General features: G+C 36.1%; 2 protein-coding genes across 3 annotated transcripts in view; one reads left to right on the forward strand and one right to left on the reverse strand.

Annotated features, from left to right (window-relative positions):
* LOC139147437 (CCR4-NOT transcription complex subunit 1-like) overlaps positions 1-7,662 on the reverse strand; it is a 43,956-nt gene extending 36,294 nt beyond the window's left edge. Inside the window, 8 exon segments of the mRNA XM_070718544.1 lie at positions 396-578; positions 821-933; positions 1,478-1,624; positions 2,213-2,269; positions 5,466-5,589; positions 5,868-5,966; positions 6,461-6,568; positions 7,364-7,662. Coding sequence (XP_070574645.1) covers positions 396-578; positions 821-933; positions 1,478-1,624; positions 2,213-2,269; positions 5,466-5,589; positions 5,868-5,966; positions 6,461-6,568; positions 7,364-7,465 — 933 coding nt within the window. The 5' untranslated portion in view covers positions 7,466-7,662.
* Positions 7,663-7,877: 215 nt separating this feature from the next.
* LOC139147438 (lysosomal protective protein-like) lies at positions 7,878-18,093 on the forward strand. Of its 2 annotated transcripts, XM_070718546.1 has the most exons (10): positions 7,878-8,167; positions 8,342-8,453; positions 9,055-9,192; positions 10,119-10,277; positions 11,106-11,197; positions 11,477-11,560; positions 12,611-12,775; positions 13,566-13,729; positions 14,774-14,931; positions 15,445-18,093. In XM_070718546.1, exons 6-10 carry the CDS (start codon positions 11,546-11,548, stop codon positions 15,615-15,617), a joined length of 675 nt encoding a protein of 224 aa, XP_070574647.1. In that variant the 5' UTR covers positions 7,878-8,167; positions 8,342-8,453; positions 9,055-9,192; positions 10,119-10,277; positions 11,106-11,197; positions 11,477-11,545; the 3' UTR covers positions 15,618-18,093. The 2 variants fall into 2 exon arrangements, with proteins under 2 accessions (XP_070574647.1, XP_070574646.1); XM_070718545.1 differs by lacking the exons at positions 13,566-13,729; positions 14,774-14,931; positions 15,445-18,093 and having other exon boundaries at positions 7,883-8,167.
* Positions 18,094-21,178: the final 3,085 nt, after the last annotated feature.

Consider the following 21,178-nt stretch of genomic DNA (forward strand, 5'->3'; position numbering starts at 1 on the left):
AACTCCTATCATGGTATTCATCACCATGACAACAAGCAGAGGAAGATTCTGGATCACTAAGCCTTGCTCAGAAGAAAGCCTTTATGGTTTATATAGTAGACATACAATGCTAGCAAGTACATCACATAAGTCAAGGATCAGTTGATACCAGTACTTTATACTTACAACTCGAAGATCTATTGGTCCATTTGCCTAATCACAGCAGAGAATATAATTTCCCATTTATTGGGAGAAGGCCAGAAGTATACATACATGGACATACGAGTTCTCTCATTCTCTCTCTTACAGCACTTCAGTATCGTTATTTTCAGTGACAAAATGATGGATTTCACTTTTTGCATGATCAGGGACTGATGTTCCACAGGGTAAACACTGGTCTAGCTCCACACACTTACCTGAAGGGCCATTTGGTCTGTGAGGCCAGTGTGTGTTTTGGCCATCATTCCCAGGACTCTGGCAATTGATGAGGGTGTGATGCTGTTGGTACCAAACTGAACTAACGTGTTGCGGCATTCTTCCACAGTGGCACAGCAACCATAGCCTATCTCCAGCATCAACTCCGCCAATGAGCCATCCATCTGTGGCCGTACCAAAGGCAAAATAGGCATGGTCAGCACACAGTGGACAATCATTAGTTTACATTTACATTCAGAAAGCAAAAATGTGAAAGCATGAATCATGACTGCTACAGAGAAGTGAATGACATTAATTCCTTCTTTTTTTTTTTTTTTGCTACACAATTGGTGAGAGATATCTTTTGTGGGTTTACTATTTTCACTTTCTTCCTCTTTTCAGGGTCAGCAATGAAACACATACTCACCATGGCATTTGGTACATTCACTACATCTGTAATCAATCGATCCATTGAAATGTCTTGTTTCTCAGAATATAACAGTGGAGCCAACACAACGGGGACTTGATGCTTGGGAAAGTCTGTAACGACAACAGAACAGGTTACATACAACTTGCAAACCATGTGAGTGAGACACCGGGCACAAACACAGACAATACGTTCAAAGGATGAAGGAATACATGCAACACTGAATTCAAAAACATTACAACATTATCTTTTGTGGCATAAGTAGTTTACAAAATTATGAAAGATATATTTTACATCTACATACACGCATGCTTTCAAGTGCTACAACTATTTAACATGGAAACATGAATACAATATTTACAAAAATACTGCTTTGTACCATGCAGCAGCGATATATCCTACATGAGTTCTGATAATTGCACACATGTGAAACCTGCTCACCCCCTATTTACAGCTAAAAGTTCCACTCTCACACATGATCACAATAGGTTTAGGCCAAACCATGGTGCCGAAAACGTTATGTAAACATACATGGAACATTCAGTACATGAGTCTGCTTCCGGCCCTTATTTGTCCATTTTTTATAGGCACCATACACTTCGATGATCATGCAAAATAAAACTCTCAAACAGGCACTGCACACTTGCAGTCACTTACCCCTTCTGAGTGTGTTGAGAAAAGCTTCTTTTTGATCAGTCCCAATACCAGACTGGCTCTTTGGTCCGTGTAATAAGTGAATTAGTAGCAGATGCAGCACTTCTATTGCAATGTCGTTGAGACCTCCTTCTTGATTGCTACTGATATCTAGTGAAGACAAACAATTCATTGATACTTATGATCATTTTTATTCTAGCAGAGGATGTAATTGCTGTTAATATTTACCAAAGATCACATTACATAACATTAATTAGAATGTTGAGCATAATTAATCAAGGGAAAACAAATACAAGGGCATCGAGCATCAATGATATAATATGACATAAATACGTGTGTAACTTACACCACATACAATTTAGGGCATTAACTTTCCAATCTAATACAATTATCTGATTACTATACTTGTACATATGCCAGGTGAAGGTTCTCCCTTGCTTTCTTGTAATTTGATAGGAATAGTGTCTAATTTGTATACATTTGCATATTGCATCAATATTAGCATAAATTTATAGCTAACCTCTAAACAGAGCATCTCTATGATATTAAGGTTCTCTTGAATCCAGAGCCATTTAGCTATAATTCAACAATACCTGCAATACCTGCTTTGTCTCTCAACTATGTCCATAGTAAGAATATGTCTTATCTATACATGGCTGACTGAAAATAAAATTATCCTAGAGGAAGTGAAGTCTCGGCCATTGCCTGAATTGATCTGCAGTAAGAAGATAAACTTACCTGAATCAATGTATGACCTCAATAAATCAGGTAACTTCTGTTTTACGAACTGTGCAGCTGCAGGAAAGAATACCAGAGTCAGTACAGTCTGCAATTCTTTAATTTCAATGCCACTTTCATCAGTGCATGTTATTTAAATACCCTGGCAGATTTCACACTTGTGTCTTGTATTGTCATGTTATTTATGATAAATACCCTGCCAGATTTCACACTTGTGTCTTGTATTTTCCAGACTGAATGAAGGTGCAGTGTTCTCCACAAGGGGTTTTTGACGGGCGGTGCGCCCGGCTTCTTTTGTCGCCGCCCCACTTTAATCTCGCCCGCCCGCCTTTAATCTCGCCCGCCCACCTTTGTTTTCTGTCGCCTAAACTGTTTTCACAGTCAGTTGTCCGAACAATATCTGAAAGCCTATTGAATAAAAATGACAGCAACTGACAACGTCGTGTAATAAAGAGGGACCGTTCACACATCTGTCGGTTTGTTTTGCGACTGCATGCAATCCTCAATGTTCTCCCCAGGCCCCGACGGCCCCGATCCTTTATTTTTTTCGCCCGATCCTGTTTCATATCCGCCGGCGCCGATACTCTTTAGTAAATGTGGTTGAAGACCTATGTTTCTCAGCGGCGATTTTGTCACGCTCTTATTTCAGCAAGCTTTTCAGTGTGAAACGGCCGTAGTGCCGATGAACACTGGCTAAGACTTAAATTCAAAAAGCTTGAAATGTGTTAAGCTGCCGACCGTACCGTACAGACACCGTCCATTTCATACAACGGACACGGTACACTCGAAGGCTCGGTGTTGCATTTTTGCCAGCGGACACTCAGTCAAAGCATCTATGCTATTGTCAACTGCCATTGCCGCCAATGTCTCGTACTTGTAAGGATCCGAAGGTCAGGAAAAGTGATTTCGATCAGATCTGGCTAAAATCGTACGATTGGTTGAGACAAATATCAGATGCAAAAAGTATGGTACTTCGCGTGCTCAGGTCGTTGCGTATCCGAGCCAAGTTAGCCATTTTGAGATCCGTGTACGTCCACATGACGTTGTAGCCATGTGTGTCATTTCCTGTCACGCATTCGTAACTTGCATGGATTCATTCGATTGACTTTGAGAAGCAGTTGCGTTTGATCAAGTTTCAAAATCCGTGACCGTTTTAAAATATCAAAGGCACAATGAAATAAAGTAAAAAGAACTGCACGAGCAAAAATCATCATTCGTGTGATCATCCGAATACAGCAGCTATGTACCGTACATACGGTTCTGTAGGCCCACTGTATAGTTCAAAGGTCGCGTGTGATCGAGATCTAGTGCGCCAGCGTGCTCCACACAAACATGCATGGCAGCCTACGCCGCGCAGTTGTCGAAGTTGTGTACGTTTGCCGAACTAAGAGCCGATGAAATTTCAAATCTTTCTCTTGGAAATACTTGGTATCATTTTTTTCGGGCCTCCCTTTATTATGAATTGAGTTTTAAAGTCAACGTATGTTTCTCTGCAGGCATGCTCCGCTGACTCCGCATTGTAACTTAGTGCATTATTCAGTCCCGTGTCAACTTGTCATGGACGTAAAAAAAGACGTTCATGGCTTTACCAATCCGGCTACAGACAAACATATAGTAACAGAGGGTCACATGAAAACGTGCCACCATTTGCCACCGATTATTTCGAACACTGATTACTTCTCATGTAGGCCTACTTTTGAATTTTCATGTTGGTATTGTGCAATATATTTACTAAATTGTGTATTGTGTTTTTTTTCACTTTTGATGTTTTATTATTTATTTAAAGTAAATAGACAGGATTTAAATGTAAAAATAAATTGTATAGCTTGCCATTAATCACTGCTGAATGGAGAAAAATATTGAGAATGTCAGAAGTATATCTCATCACTGGAGTGCCTTGTGAATAGCCCTGGTGATATGTAAATTGTATGCAAATATTATGCAAATACATATGCTAATCAGCCGCCCGCCTTTAATTTTCATTTGTGGAGAACACTGAGGTGTTGATAACCAATAACACTTCATTACTGACAACATAAAAACAGTATTGGTGATACGTTCGATTCACACAACAGCTATCACCCTATTTCGAAAGAAGGAGTTGTATTGCAAGAAGTGTCACACATCAAACAATTCCCAAAGAACACAATTACATCAGTTAGTGCCATTACACCAAAATTACAGTCATCTCCTGGGGTACTTTTTTTACATTCTGTAATGACAGTTGCTAGGTAACAGAAATCCTTCATGACATCTTAAAGGTTACTTTGTGCATGATGAATAGAACATTTCTTGATGAACATTCAGAACACTGGTAAAAATTGCATATCTGCACTTGTATTACATTATTCAAAGGTAAATAAATCTATGTTGGAACAAGTAAAGTATCATTTCGTTGATGTGTGATTTCTGAACCAAAACAATACTGTGGAAATGGTCACAAGCTTTTGATTTTGTTTGACAAGAAAGAATTTAATGCAAGTGGTACAAAACAAAACATACAAATATATATTTTCCCCATCCAAACAAGTAGCTCCTGCAATAGCGATTTTGATATACCAAACAAAAACCAAACTATGAACAATTTCACAACATATTTCAACACAAGGTAACTTTCAAAAGAGGCAAGGCATGGCTATGGTTTATACTTGTTTCGTTTTTACTTTTGCAGTTTCCTAATTTTCAGAAATTTTTAGAATTCTAGTCTTGCTAAAATTATCACAGCTTCTTTACATATAATTATTATTATGAGATACACCAACATAAATACAAATACTGTAATTTTTATTGATTATTCAAAAATTTTGTGGAAAATGGTGCTTGTGTGTGCATGCAGGTGAATGTGTTTATAAACAGAGAAACTAAATCACGTCTTGTTCACTAGCAGATATCCTCTTTTCATCCATATATTCCCTGTTCATTGAACACTTACTTGCTGTTAATGTAACCTCATGACATACATGTATGTTTTGCAACACTATTTATACTACAAGATTACTGAATTTGCAAATTTTTAATGGTACATCCTGAAGGATACATTCCAATGACAGAATTTTCACAATTTAGTGCGAGAAAGGAAATATCATTACTGCAGTATTGTCCTGTGGAAACAACCTGAAATAAAGATGATTATAACGCAAAAATTAACACGTTTATCACTTTATTTTGCATAACATGTATTCTGTATTAACTGTAAGCTAAAATCACAGATTTGTGGCGAACTGCTGAGGGGAAAACCAAAGCTGTAACTCACCGTGTGATCTTGTGTCAGGGTTTGAAGAGTGTAACAGAGCTATCCCAAACACCACTTCTTGCACTTTGGTCAATTTCAGAACTCTACTCAACTGAGTAAACAACTGGGTAGATGATTTGATACTCTGCAAGACAACATGCTCACAGTAAAATATAATCCATCCACAATGAAATTATATGAGTTTACACCAAACAGAGTTTGATCATGAGCCACAAAATCTGTAGCTTCATCTGCTTCCTGCAGTGTCCTATTTGTGACATATCTGGGTTTTTTCATAATGACAGAATCGTCAGGAATTTCCTTGATGTCAATAAGACAGGATTACTTTCATATCATTACAATCTTTGAGCAAACTTCCCTTCAAGGCTAAAAATGACAGTTATGCAATCACAGGAAACTCACCTTTTGATGAGACAATGGATTATCGATGGCGTAGCAAAGCGTAGATATAAAATTAGGCTTAGTAATTAGCGTTGAGCACTCTTGAATCAAAAATTGAGTCTGTCGACAAAAGAATCAGATAAAATTATATTTATAGGACTCAAAAAGTGTCAGACATGTTCCCCCCTTATCTTGACAGCTGTTTCTGCAAGAAAATTCTTAAGAAAAATATAAGTTCCATTTTAAGCAAACATCCCAAAACTGTTTAGATGTACTTGTTGTTGTTTAAACAAAAAGTTGCACTTTAACAATGTACTGGAGGATGTGAGGCTTATATGTTAAAATTTTGTCTTTCCTGGACAGATACACCAACAATGCTTGTTTTTCTGAGGACATTTTGAGCTAACATTGCATCACCTATGTATATTGTTCTTCTATTACCACTTGTAAGACTTGTACCCGAACATATCACATTGTGAAATTTATGACAAAATTTCTTTTTATTAAATTTTCTTCTGGATTTTGCAAATGTATGTCAAGTTATCCCATGCATACAAGAACAAAGTGTCTGCATACATTGACTCAAACATGCAACAACTATTTGAAAATATTACCTGATGAAAATCTTTACCACTGCTTTTACCATCACCACTGAAATCGACCAGTGAGAAAAGACAACGGAACAGATGCCTATCAGCTTCTGGTCCGTGTCGAGAAACAAGCTGAAAAGAGAGAAAATAACTTGATGGTTGAAAAGCTCTGTAAATTGGGTTTGTCTAGACATACTGTTTGCTACCACAACAAAGCACACAGTAAAGACCATACCATATCGGGTAAATACAGCAATGTGCTTTATTGTTATTAATAACCCCTACCCATTGCCTAAAAAACAATAGAGATAATGAGTGTGCATTTATTAATCAACAATGTAACTGAAGTGGAACAGCTTTGAAAAGGAACAGCTCTTCTATACAAATGAAGCCCTACAGGTGGTTAATAGATTGGCTTGGGTTGGTTGAGGTCACATGCACTTCAATGTTATTTCTCTATTTTGTTATTTTGCATCAATAATTTCTTACACGGACAATTGAATGAATTATTCCACTCCTGATCCAGGGATGCACCTTTTCACACGTCTTGCAAGATTATGAGGTCAATAACGACATACGACTCACGAAAACACTGTAAAAGTTGCACGGTACAATGGGCCAACTGTCCTTAATTTGCATCCTTTTTGAATGTCGATGTAAATCTTGATCATCGGTACAAAACAGAAGCGTGTGGAACATTTGAGCGGTACCTTTTACAATACAGTGCCTTTCTATACTGGTTCACTGCACTGCACATGTCAGTGTTTTTCGAAAGTCCATCGCTTTGTTGCATTGTCTGGCTGCTGTTTTATCAAGCTTTATAAATTGTTTTGGGCAGTTTTTACAGCTAAGTAATGGCTTTAGAATGCCAACCCTTGACAAGTGAAACAGCTTTATCTAAAATTTTGAATAAAAGTTCATACTTACACTGGAAATTTCCCCAACACTTGACTTATAGTTCTTCTTGGTCAGATTAGCCACTGAGTAACTGATTTGAGACAGGGCCAGCGACAACGAATCAAGATTCATTATTTCATTCTTTCACATTTAAGGAAGCTTCAAATTACTTTGAAACTGCCCTTGCAAAAACTTCGAACGAGTATTTCACTATAGAGGATTTTTAGCAACTGTGCGGAGATCGAAAAACTGGAACAATTCTTGAGAAAACAGGATTCATCATCATGGCGCACCTCGCACAGCCGCCATGTTGGATTCAATTTTTGGCTCGGGTAATTTCGGTAAAGTCCGTCGTTAGTCGAACGAATGATCTAGGTTTTGAAGTTTATGGTCGAAAAAACCACCAGCAAGAAAAAAATCAAATATTAAGAAATTCCTTGGGACTGTCGTTTAAAAATATATGCCGAATAAAATCTTGCCGCATTGAAAGCGCTATTTTAAGTTTCGGATAACCTCGGACAATGTCGGTCAGTCATGTGAGATCAGCTGAGTTGAGTCACATGATTCATGTGAGTTATCATTCGGAAGTTGTAGAGGCAGTTTCGTTCGGCCCAAACACTATCCACACTCACCTGCGCAAACGTGTTTAAGCGCCATCGCTATGTTAACCAGAAGAATAATTTTTTGCTTCGCAGCACTCTCTGCAATTTTTAGCTCTGTCAAATCGGCTAATCCCGACGAAGTCGTATCTCTTCCTGGTCTGAAGGAGAAGCCATCCTTCAGACAGTACTCAGGGTATCTCAATGCCACTGGCACCAAGAAGTTACACTACTGGTAGGCCATTCTCAGTATACACATTAATGGGCGAAAATTGCTTCATTCGTAGGCAAATCTTGCATTTACTGTTGCTGTTAGGTTTTGTCTTTTTCTTTGGTAGCATTACTTTCGATGTACAGAACAGATTTTTACAATAGGTTAGTGACTGTTGTCGTGTTTTGAAATTTACAGGTTTGTAGAATCTCAAAACAATCCTGCCAAGGATCCTCTTTTATTGTGGATGAATGGAGGACCAGGCTGCAGTTCACTTGACGGATTCCTGTCCGAACTGGGACCTTTCCATGTAAGAAAATGAGTTTTTGTAAATACAAACAACCATAGACCCTCGAGGGTCTATGTGCAAACTTAATATCTCATTATTGTGGTTTGCCCTTGAGCTGATTTACTCCCCTTTTCACTGCAGTAAACTTGTAAGAAATTTACTTAAAGAATCTTAGATTTAGAGACTATTTCCACATAATTTTTAGAGATACCTCATCAAAGGATAACAACACTGTTCAGAAGATGTAACATAAGCAGATTAATTACTCTTCATTTTTTCTCATTCTCATATATAAACAAAACAAAAAAGGTTTCCTTCTTGTAGGGGCTATACTCAGTTTTTTTTTTCAGATATGAAGTTATGGAAAATCGTGGCAATACTCTTGCCACAAAAACTCAATCGTATATGATATGTGTGTTTACTACAATCTGCAACTTGCCTAAAGTACTTTCTCTGAAGGTTATGAGCTACCACCCCTTTATATAGTTATTTACATATAATGTATGGAAAGTGGTCACATGAGTTTGTAATAGTATAATGGGTTTTGATAACTATTTTCGTTGAGAATTCACTTCATATCATCAACAGAAATATTAGTTTACATTCTGCTTTAACATTTCAGGTCAATAATGATGGCAAAACTCTTTACGTGAACGAATACAGCTGGAACAAAGTTGCCAACATTATCTTCCTGGAAGCTCCAGCTGGTGTTGGGTTCTCTTATTCCGATGATAAAAATTATACAACATCAGACGATGAGGTAATAGTTTGCAGTATTCTATAATGTAGTTGTCCAGTTCAAAGCACTAATCAATTTTTCATTGCAACATCTAAGATGTGCCTGCCATATGTATCTAACCTTAATTGAGATTCATTATAGCATTACATATATATATATATATATATATATATATATATATATATATATATAGTCACATGACTGTAATATGTCCTATGCTAGAATCTACAATAAATACAATAGTGAAAATTAAAACTTCATCACCTTGATGCTGACTGAAGGTCTCTTGATTTTTGTCAGAAAAATTGAAATGTTGTCAGGAAATTGCAGTGGGCAATTAATTCTAGTTTGGCAGGTGTAAAAATTGCAGGGAGGCACATGTTTGTGTGTTATACATATGTAATGAGCATGTCATGATAATTAGTGATGCAGTTAATGTTGGTCAGAGTGCATGATAAAGTTGCAGCAATTGTGATAAATGCGCTGAACAAAATCCACTTCTTAAATCTTTGAACATGTTTTTTGCTAGAATGGAGAATCTAGTTTTTGTACAGGGCACCAAAATACAACACATTGCATTTTTTCCTGACGTAATATTCTTACACAATACTGATTGACCAAAGGTTACATATAGCTGTACTCAGCAGGCACAACCAAGGGATGTTGCAATGAAATATTAATATATCTTCACCAGATAGTTCCCATCTATTCAAGGTTGTGACAGGCAAGAATCTGCTCTGTCATAGGAGGTTCTTGTTACATGTAATAAAAAGTAAGCATGAAATCATCATAATGTACTCATTTGCTGAAGTGATTCTTGCAAATACATTCAACTATCTGTGTTATCGCAAGATAGAATGATAAGATAAATAAAGGTAACCTTTATTTTTTATCCATGTAAATTTTTTGGTAATTTGTAAATGCTATTATTCTTTTCCTATATACAGACATCTCTAAACAATTATGCAGCTCTGCAGTCCTTCTTCAAGAAGTTCCCTCAGTTTGCCAACAATTCTTTCTACATCACCGGAGAAAGTTATGGTGGTATCTACGTACCAACACTTGCAATGAGAGTTATGCAAGGAAATTCATCAATCAATTTCAAGGTGAGATTTGCTATTTATAGTGAATTTACAGCTCATCATATGCCTGACAAACTCAACCATCCTACAGAGGTGATACCAAACGAAGAAAGGATGGTGAGTTCATGGCGTTGTTCCCCTAAGCAAGGCTCTTTACTTCTCATTGCTCCATTGGACAGTGGGTAATGGGTATCTCATCCTGTCATTGGGTGTTTGCCTGTTGAATGATAGATGGAACAAAAAAATTAAAAAAAATTCAATTGTACTGGATGTTGTTGTTTTCTGTTGTTTCTGAGCTATCAAACTGTAAATTTGCATATGTATGGCCATATTTTAGGTGTCTAAACAAAACCCTGTCAATATTCTGGTGGTAACAATGAAAACAGCATCTGCAGAACTTTTGCCTGTATTAATTTTTGTCACCAAATTTCTCTAAATTTGCATATGTATGGCCATATTTTAGGTGTCTAAACAAAACCCTGTCAATATTCTGGTGATAATAATAAAGACATTACATCTGTAGAACTTTCACACTGTATTAATTTTTGTCACCAACTTACTGGATTCACCGATCTGTTGGACCAGCTGAATCCAACCTTTACTAGCTATAGCATATAAATGCTGGGTGATGAGCTCAGCGGTGTGGAGTTGATCACCTCGGTGACAGTCAGATATAGCCATCACATGACTGATGGTGATGAAGGACATCTGTCAATGCCAGCTAGTCACCTGTTTTTAGAGTTAATTAGCTGCCATCACCATGGAAGTCACATGACTTCATCAAAATGTCTGCCTACACTGATCACTTGTCACTGATGACAGCAAGTAACATGATGTTTAATTGCTTTGCAGGGATTTGCTGTAGGGAACGGTCTATCAAGTTGGGAACTAAATGACAACTCTCTTGTTTATTTTACCTACTACCATGGAGTGATTGGAGACGAGTGAGTAACAAATTACACATACATCTACATTTCTCCTTTCACCTTTTTATTTTTTTATTTTATACAGGTCCAATTCTTCAAATCTAAGCCATGACATTAAAATGGTATTTGCAAGAGTTGAAATGCAGTTTATTGAAAAAAGCATCATTTACAACCTTTGTTATTTACAAAAAATTTATAGATAGATTTTTATGACAAGGACAATCAGGGATACAAAAAAATAATTTGCTGAATTATTCTCAAAATTTGAGCCTGACGAATTTTTCTGATTTCACCCAGCACCTGGGCTGCACTGAATGAGCACTGCTGTAAACAGGGAGTGTGCAACTTCCACAACAACACAGATCAATGTGTCAGATCCAGGTGAGTTACACTCACTCAGACTATGAATAATTTCTAAATTGTATAACACTACCACACCCTTGAAGGAGCTGAAGCACTAATAAACCTCTGTTGATTTATGATCAATGCTAAAACAGTTTAACAATAGAACATCAATTCTGTTCCTTTGTTTCAGCCGGATTCAGCTGTCCTCATTAATTTCGATAGTCTTGTTAGACTTTGTCATTTGAAATTATAAGTGAAAATTTTCATTTCGTTTTGCTTTCTTTCTGTCTTTGTTGCTATCTTTTTACTGAAAAAAAAAATTGTAATTATTATGCTCAGAAATGTATTTCAGTTGATAATTCTTGCAAGGGAAAAATTGAACCACTGGTAACTTGATGATCCCGTACTTAGTGCCAAGTTCTGAGACAATTCTTCCATAAAACACAGCTTATTATGCATACATAATTTGCTCACTTACTGAATGATGTATAACCATTTTTGTTCATCAAAAGAACTCCAAGAAGTCCATATCTGGTATCCATTACATTTAAGTTCATGAATCATTTGCTTGTCACTTTTAAATATTATTATTGTGGAGGTTGATTATTTCTGCACACCATACGCAAAATGACATTTGGAATGGGTACAGAACTGCTGCAGAAGTGTAATAGTCTGAAATTTGGCTTTCATAGCAAGCATATTTTCTACACTATAAATACAGTTGATGCCTGATGATGTCAGAGTTTCATTATTAATATGCTAAAACCAAACATTTTGTTTGAAATTTTTGAAGAGACACAGACAGGAATGGCAAAATTGGTACTGTGTTATCACCAATGTTGAAACCCATGTCAAAGGAGCGGACCAGAAACTACAGCATTTAACATATGATGCAAAAAGATAAAATTTGTCCAAATATCTGTCTTTAGCAGCCAGTGTTGTGCTCGCAATTTGTATCTTGTAATAAAGCTGTAACAGCAGTCACCTATGAATATAATATGATAATTTAAAGACTAGAAAATTGCCTTACTTTGTCAAGTGTTGGTCAACCTTGCTAATAGCTAAATATTTCCATGTTTTTTCCAGTTGGATAAAGTGTATCACCTTGTAAATGACGCTGGTTTGAATAGATATTCACTGTACTTAGACTGTGCTGGTGGCATCCCTCCGCACGCTGACAGATTCAAGGCTGATCTGAAAAACATCTTTAAATTCTACAAATTTGAAATGCCAAAATTCCCTACCACAAAGGTAAGCATATGCATACTAGTCATCATGTCTAACTTTATCCTTTTTCAGCCGTCCAAACAGTTCTCATTTGTTATTTTCTACTAAAGGCATACTTATCAAGATCATCTTCTCTAAGCAGCCTGGTTTCACACCATTCTCAGTATCTTACATTCAATTTTGCCACCTAAGTGAGTTGTAAAGGTCTGAGCTGAGGCAGTAGACCAGATTTTCAATATGGTAGATTTCTATAGGTAAAACACATGAGATTATAGAAGGTAAAGTAAAGTTTTGGATATATAAGTTCATACTTAAAAAGATGATGAGATGCATGAGTTTAGCTAGTTTCACAAATAAACAGACCTTTCGGCCATGGAAACTATGGTATTTGAGATAAAAGTATTTATAAGCTCTTGCTGTGGTGAGAAGTTGACTTATTTACCCACAATGCATTTCAATATAGAGTTTGACCCCCTAGCACAAGACAAAAAAATCATGACACTTGTATTCGCCAATTACACAAAGCATACACAGCAACAAACCAAGGAACACTATACCTTTGAATTCAGGGTATTGTGTATAGTCCATTAGCTTTTTAATCTGTACATTTAATTTATTCATTTATACCCTAGTCAACCTCTGTAATGATCAAACAAAATTTATGAGCATCGATTTTGGGTAGTTTTAAGATTTTTTTTTTTCGGCAAAATTTTGACCTTTGAGCACCTGTTCAGTCAATTTCTAAGTTCAAATTAGAATGGTAACTCCTAGCTTTTTAAACAATACAATGATGCCCCTTTTGAATTATTTTCAGAAAAATGGAACAGGAATGCAGGATCTGCTGAGTACACATGGTATGGTTGCTACATCACACATTCCATGCATTGATGTCAGTGCAGAGACCAATTACTTGAACCAAGCCTCTGTCAGGAAAGCCCTTCATATACCAGAGACAGTCCAAGATTGGCAAGTCTGCAGGTAACATTGTCACTGAAAGTTTTCCAAAATGTCAAGAAGGGCCTTTTGAAAATATTTCTTGCAATTGTGCTGATATCTAACATCAGTTTTGCAAGTTTGCTTATGTCTGACATCAGTTTTGAAATGTTGATGATATCTTACATCAGTTTTGCAATTTTGATGATATCTTACATCAGTTTTGCAATTTTGATGATATCTTACATCAGTTTTGCAATTTTGATGATATCTTACATCAGTTTTGCAATTTTGATATCTTACATCAGTTTTACAATTTTGATGATATCTTACATCAGTTTTGCAATTTTGATGATATCTTACATCAGTTTTGCAATTTTGATATCTTACATCAGTTTTACAATTTTGATGATATCTTACATCAGTTTGCAATTTTGATATCTTACATCAGTTTTACAATTTTGATGATATCTTACATCAGTTTTGCAATTTTGCATATATCAAACAGCCTCAATCACTAGTCTGCAACAGTTTCTTTGAAAAATCAATACCGTTCAAATGTCTCAGGGTGGTTGCTTCTACTAATCACACTATTTCTTTGGACTGAGGGTCTTTTGCATAGCCATGACTGTGATTCAATTATTTTGGATTTGTGGGACACTTCGAATGACAGAGTTTTGATAGTGATAATGTCTCTAACCAACACAATAGCCGAGACATGGAACCTTAACACCAGCATACTGTGAAAGTTGATCACACCTACGTATACGTAGCATAGTTAACATCTGCTCATTGCATTCTGCCTGGTAACAAAATATATAGTTCCAATAAACTTCAGAGGAATGGCCATCATCTATTAAACATTGTCTTTATGAATGATCACTATCACACTCCAAAGCTACCACTATTCTGTTTCACATGGAGAACAGTCATATATATTTTGTATGCATGCATTGCACAAATGTGTTCAACTTTCTCAAAACAAAATGTTGTTTTATCCGGTGCTTCTATAATATATCCAAATATATCCAATAATTGTGCTTTCAATCCCAAGTTTTTATTCCTAATTTTTTTCGCTGTCTGTTACAGTGATGAGGTTGGTAACAACTACCAAAGTACATACAAGTCTATGCATGCTCAATACAGAGCCCTAGTGACCAAGTATAGAGGTCTGGTCTACAACGGAGACACCGACATGGCCTGCAATTTTCTAGGTGATCAGTGGTTTGTGGAATCACTCCAACTGAGGTACAGTCTCAGTTTGAGCAGTTAGATATGCAAGTGTTCAGTGTAGGTAGTTGTTGCGATAGTTGACCAACATCATTCGTCATAAAGTTTATGTATGTATACATGTATATATGTGTGTCTGTGTGTATGTAGGCAGGTAGATATGTATGTATTGTATGTATGTATTGTATGTATGTATGTACTGTGTACTGAATGTATATACTGTATATACGGCATATATACATGTATGTATGTATCTACTAATGTATGTGTGTGTGTGTATGTGTATGTATGTATGTATGTATATGTATATTTGCGTATCTGTATGTATTTATGTACACATACCTGTCTTTCTACCAAAATGTATGTATGCCTGCCTGTCTTTGTGTCTACATATACATGTATGTACATATGAAGATGCATATATATGTACTTGTGGATGTCTTCTAATTGGCTACTTTGTGCAATAGTTACGTCCTTCCAGGTCACTCTCTCTTGAATATTGCAATGAACTTTTCATCCATCATTTCAACAGGAGACACAGGCACGTAAGCAGTGGTTGTGTGACAACCAGATAGCGGGATTCTATCACAGATTTCAAAACCTTACCTATACAACAGTGAAAGGTGCTGGTCATATGGTACCGCAGTGGAAACCACGCCAGGCCTTGCAGATGTTGAACAACTTCTTGGATGGCAAGATGTAACATCACCATGTATCTTTGTACAATGACTACACCAGGGATGTGGGGTTTGGGACATCACATTTTCTGAAACAGTTTCTATACCGGGTTCCATGACACAATATCAATATGTATTGTTTCATATTGTCCACACCTTGTATGACTTCAAAGACATTTTTCTTCAAAACTTACTTTTCCTGAAAATTTCGAGACAAAGGGCTGTATACGATAGTTCATTTCAACGGCTGCCATCAAATGCACAGTGTTAAACTTTTTGTAATATCTTTCAGACATGTTATTTTAATACCAATTGTCTGTATTTGACCCTGGACTTGTGCATGAATCAATGAAATTGATGAGATATTAATGATGTTTGGATTCCAGTGGATCGCTGAATATTAAATGAGGGAGATCAGACGTTTGTCGGTGTCACTCTTGTAGTTGTCGTCTGAACTAGGGAGCAAGGACACAATTTAAGGGTCAAATGTAGACTTTTGCAGTCAAGATGTTTAAAAAAGTTACAAAGAAGACTTTGACACTTTAACACTTTTTGCAAATGATAAACCATGACATCTTCTCCCAAATTTCTAAAGTGAATTTCCAGAGTCATCCAGGTCAAACAACGAGAATGGAAACATTGCCATCTTCACAGAAAACATAAGAAGCCATTTGAGTCATCAAAGTCCTGGTTGTATGTCATTCTGAAACAGCAACAGAAGAGTCTGATAAACAATTTACACTTATTACCTCAAGCAAGCATATTCTGTCGCATACTGTATATTTATTGGAAAAAAAAAAGATTACTTTTTTGCTGACAATTCTGCCAAAGATCAAGAATGATAGAGCATTTCTACAGAACACAGAACCAATCTTCATTACTTACAGAATTAGCTGTACTTAGAGGACCTTCCTATACTTAAAAAATGCTGGGACCCTCTAGGATTATGATGATTTACAAAATTGTTATGTTAGACCCAATATTCTTCAGTTGCCAATCAGAAATTGTGAAATTTCCTAGTAGGAGTAAGATAAGGACATTATCACTCAAAGGCTGATACAGTCCCAAACTCAAAGAGTCTGTAAAACTATGATAATTTTTTCAGTATTTTATTCCCATGTTTCAACCACAATTTCTCTGTCTACCCAGTTTATTTTATGAAAATACCCTCCATAAATCGATTTATCCTGTATTTTGTGACATACATACTTGTTGTCAACAATTGTCTCGGTTTGGATCCAGAAATTTCTGACAAGCTTACACAAGCTTACAAGCTTACTGGAGTTGATAAGCTGAATACTGAATACTACGGACATGTGTTTCTGCATGTTTAGGCAAGTAGACAGCACAAACTGTAACACTGTTCTCTTACATCCAACACAAAAACCGTACCAAAAATACACTCAGCAGTAACAATGGCTTGGGCCTGATCATATAATGGTCTCAATTTACACATACAATAATAGATATTAACATAACTGTACATTTGACAGGATATGAAACATCATATATTTTTTATCACAGCTCACATGTCCAAACAGCTTCCCATACATTTTTTTTTCTAAATACACCTGAAAAGCTCAATTTTTCAGTAGATTTGTGTAAATGCGCTTTATTTGTGTTGAAAGTTTGAGGCAACAGGTAAGATCTATATTGCCACTGAAATTATGAGATGTTTTGCCAAAATGTGACGTGTATACGAGTATAAAATTGTTTTAGCAAGATATCATTTTTTGACTGCAAAGTACACACTTATCAACAACCATTAACACTTCATTATAGTATACATAGCTGTTTTGAGTCGTGAAGAAAACATCTGTTGTCATTTTTACACCTGTTTAAGCAAGAATGAGCATATAATCGAAGAAGAGATCTAAGTTTTTGTGAATTCTTGAGATACTGCAAATCCACAAATGGTCACAATGCTGGAACACATTACTGTTCTACAAGTACTGCAAGAATGATTGGCCGAGCTGCCTCTTTCAGTAGTGTTTATCAACTATTTTTATAAAAACGTTACTCAGTTTATTTAGGACAGGTAATGTTATTTTCTCACAACACATTATCTAATTTACACAAATTCACATCCCACTTTCTGTATTTCCATACTTTTTATCTAGTTTTATTTTGTAAACTATTTGTTATTAATTCTGAACTCCAGTACTGCTCTACTTTTTAAAAAATAACATAAAAAACAAGATAAGCTTCAATCCATAATTTGAATGAATTGTATATATTTTTAAGTGTACCACTTGAAGGACACTTGACAAATCAGGGCTAATGTGCAGCACTGAATAAGCTGTTATCCAATTGGATAGCTGAATCTTACCAATATAATTAAAACAATACAAATAGACTCCCTAAGTCGCTGTGAATAGTGACAATGGACCAATCAGAGAAAGAGCTTATTCAACGCTGCACATCAGCAGACAAATCACGCCAAGAAAATCACATTTGTAAGATGCAACTTGAACAAATAAAGATTCTTTCCAAACAACAAAACTGCGGGGTAGCTTTTTCCTTTATTGACCTTAGATGGTACCCTTTAGATTGATGGTTTTACACATCACCGGCCAACAGTCTCATACACAGATTGTTGCCTGTTATATGTATATCTTCAAAAAAAGTTTTGAACGATCAATTGTTGTAGAATCCTTGGTTTTGTTCACAGCAATACCGATAACCCCATTACTATGCGCAGGCGGTGGACTTGCTGCTTCAGAACAGCGCCCTCTTAAGTCAAGAATTAATTTCTTTTGCCACATCTCGCTACCCGTTATGTGTCCTGTATGTGACAAACTACTGATCACAAAGTGCGCTGTAAGTACAGAAAAGTTAATGTCAACGTAGATGACAGTCCGTGAAATCTGTCTGAAAAATGTGGACTAAGGTGGGCTTGTTTTGTTTCATATTTCGTTGCGGGCCTGCTGAAAAATTGCTCACGAACACCTTTCTTCACGAACAGCCTCGTTGGCTGCATCTGTCGCATGTATGAATAATTGAAAGCGAGAACACTTGATCTTACAGACAATATCAACGACCCTGTGTTATACGTAGTTGCCGACATAGAAAGTATTGCATATACAGAGTACATCGTTTTTCAAATTTGAATTCCGCCATGATTTGAAATGATTCTAAAGTGAGTTCTGTGGACGTGTATATTACCAGAGAACGGGTGAAATTAATGAACATTTTGAACCGAAGAATTCCGTGTAAAAACGTAATGTCTTCCTAACCCCGGCTACATCCAAAATATCATAGTAAGGGACTGGACACAAATTACAGGGGGGGTGGGCCGGTGTTTTTGGGGGTGGGTCGCCATTTTCGCGCAAGCATTTTTGAAGGGTCATAAAATTTTGTGCAAGCCTATGGGGGAGGGTCACCTTTTTCATGCATCAAAGCTGAAATTGCATGTGCACGTTATGGAATACTGAAAAAGAAAAAATACCTCCTGGCACTTTCATTTTCTGCCATTACCATTTTCGGCGCGCCCTTCGGGCGCAAATTTCAGGTATAATAAACAATGTATTGATGATCCAAGCAGCCACATTGATTTAAGTTGTCATGATTTCTACTTATTCAACACTATTGTGCATAACTGTTCCCTATAATAACTCTTTCAATAACAATTTGGGAGATTACTTATTTGACATCATTCTCCCATTGACAATACATTGGGTATAGGTCAGTGTCAAACGTTCATGTCGCTGTATGTACATTTTTTAATTTTTTGAGGACATTGACAGAATACAAACTGTTCAGAATAGTGCATAGTGTCATCAATAACAACTGGAAGCTTCAGGTCGAACAACTTTTGAATAACAATTTAGGATCAGATAACCTATGAGTTATTTGTAGTTTCCTCATAGCCTACAATGTATAGTGAATCAACATTTTGGTGAAATTCCAAAATCAAATTTCTTGCACAACCATTGACTTGAAACCACTCTAGTCTAATCATGAATATTAATACTAATAATTAGGTGTACATAAATGCACAGGTTTACCAAGTTTTGTATTGGAAAAAAATTATTCATAGTTTCATCATAGACTGCCATGTATAGTGAATGGACATTTCAGTGAAATTCCAAAATCAAATTTCTTGCACACCCATTGACTTAAAACTACTCTAGTCTAATCACGAACATTAATACCAATAATCAAGTGTACATAAATGCACAGATTTTCCTATTTTTTTATTGGAAAAAAATTATTCATAGTTTCATCATAGACTGCCATGTATAGTGAATCGACATTTAAATGATATGCCAAAATCAAATTTCTTGCACAACCATTGACTTGAAACCACTCTAGTCTATCATGAACATTAGTACCAATAATTCAGTGTACATAAATGCACAGATTACCTATTTTTGTATTGGAAAAAAATTATTCATAGGGTTTCACCATAGACTGCCATGTATAGTGAATCAACATTTCGGTGAAATTCCAAAATCAAATTTCTTACACACACATGGACTTGTAACCACTCTAGTCTAATCAAGAACATAAATATCAATAATCAAGCATACATAAATACACAGATTTGCCAAGTTTTGTATTTAAAAAAAAATAATTCATAGTTTCTTCATAGACTACAATGTATAATGGATCCACATTTCATGCGAAATTCCAAAAACAAAGTTATTGTACACAGATGCACGTGTTACCACCCTCTTCTAATCAAGCACAATTATGTCAATTATTCAGGGTCATATATACACAAATAGTGCATATTTTTAATTCTGAAAATTTTTTTTTACAGTTTTGTCATAGACTCCCATGTATAGTGGATCAACATTTTATGCGAAATTCCAAAAACAAAGTTATTGTACACAGATGCACATTTTACCACCCTCTTCTAATCAAGCACAATTATGTCAATTATTGAGGGTCCATATATGCACAAATAGTGCAAATTTTTAATTCTGAAAATTTTTTGACAGTGCATGTTGTCATAGACTCCCATGTATAGTTTTGTCATAGACTCCCATGTATAGTGGATCAACATTTTGACAGAAATTCCAAAATCAAATATCTTGTTCACATGTGCACTTGTAAACAACCCATGCTAATCAAGTATATCTATATCAGTTATTAAACATCTGTATTGAACAGATATAGCTAGTTTTATACTGGAAAATACACGTTCGTAGTTTTCTTATAGTCGACTACATGTATAGTGAATCAACATTATCGATAAAATCTAAAAATTACATTTTTTGTACAGGCAAGCACTTTTTACCTGCCACTTCAAGCAAAGTACATTTACATGAATTATCACACACATATGATTTGATATTTCTTGGACACCACGTTATATCGCCACATTTTGCCTTCCTTTCGGGAGGGCGACTTAAAAGTATAGCAAGTCAGAAGGGGGTCTTTAACACATTGCAGTTTTTTTTTGCGGGTATTGTGTAACAGGGGAGGGTCACTTATTTTCATGCACGGATAAGGGGGAGGGTCACTGATTTTGTGCATGAACTTTTGAAGGGTCACTATTTTTTACGCAGCTGTTTTTCGAAAAACACCGGCCCACCCCCCCCCTGTAATTATGTCCAGTCCCTAACTTACATAAAATATC

Source organism: Ptychodera flava, chromosome 13, assembly GCF_041260155.1.
Source record: "Ptychodera flava strain L36383 chromosome 13, AS_Pfla_20210202, whole genome shotgun sequence".
Classification (NCBI taxonomy): Eukaryota; Metazoa; Hemichordata; class Enteropneusta; family Ptychoderidae; genus Ptychodera; species Ptychodera flava.

Excerpts from the sequence above, each read along its gene's own strand:
- LOC139147438 (XM_070718545.1), top strand. The coding sequence starts at position 7,995 with ATGTTAACCAGAAGAATAATTTTTTGCTTCGCAGCACTCTCTGCAATT. Across the intron at positions 9,193-10,118 it reads ATACAACATCAGACGATGAG|ACATCTCTAAACAATTATGC; the intron begins GTAATAGTTTGC and ends TCCTATATACAG. Across the intron at positions 10,278-11,105 it reads ATTCATCAATCAATTTCAAG|GGATTTGCTGTAGGGAACGG; the intron begins GTGAGATTTGCT and ends ATTGCTTTGCAG.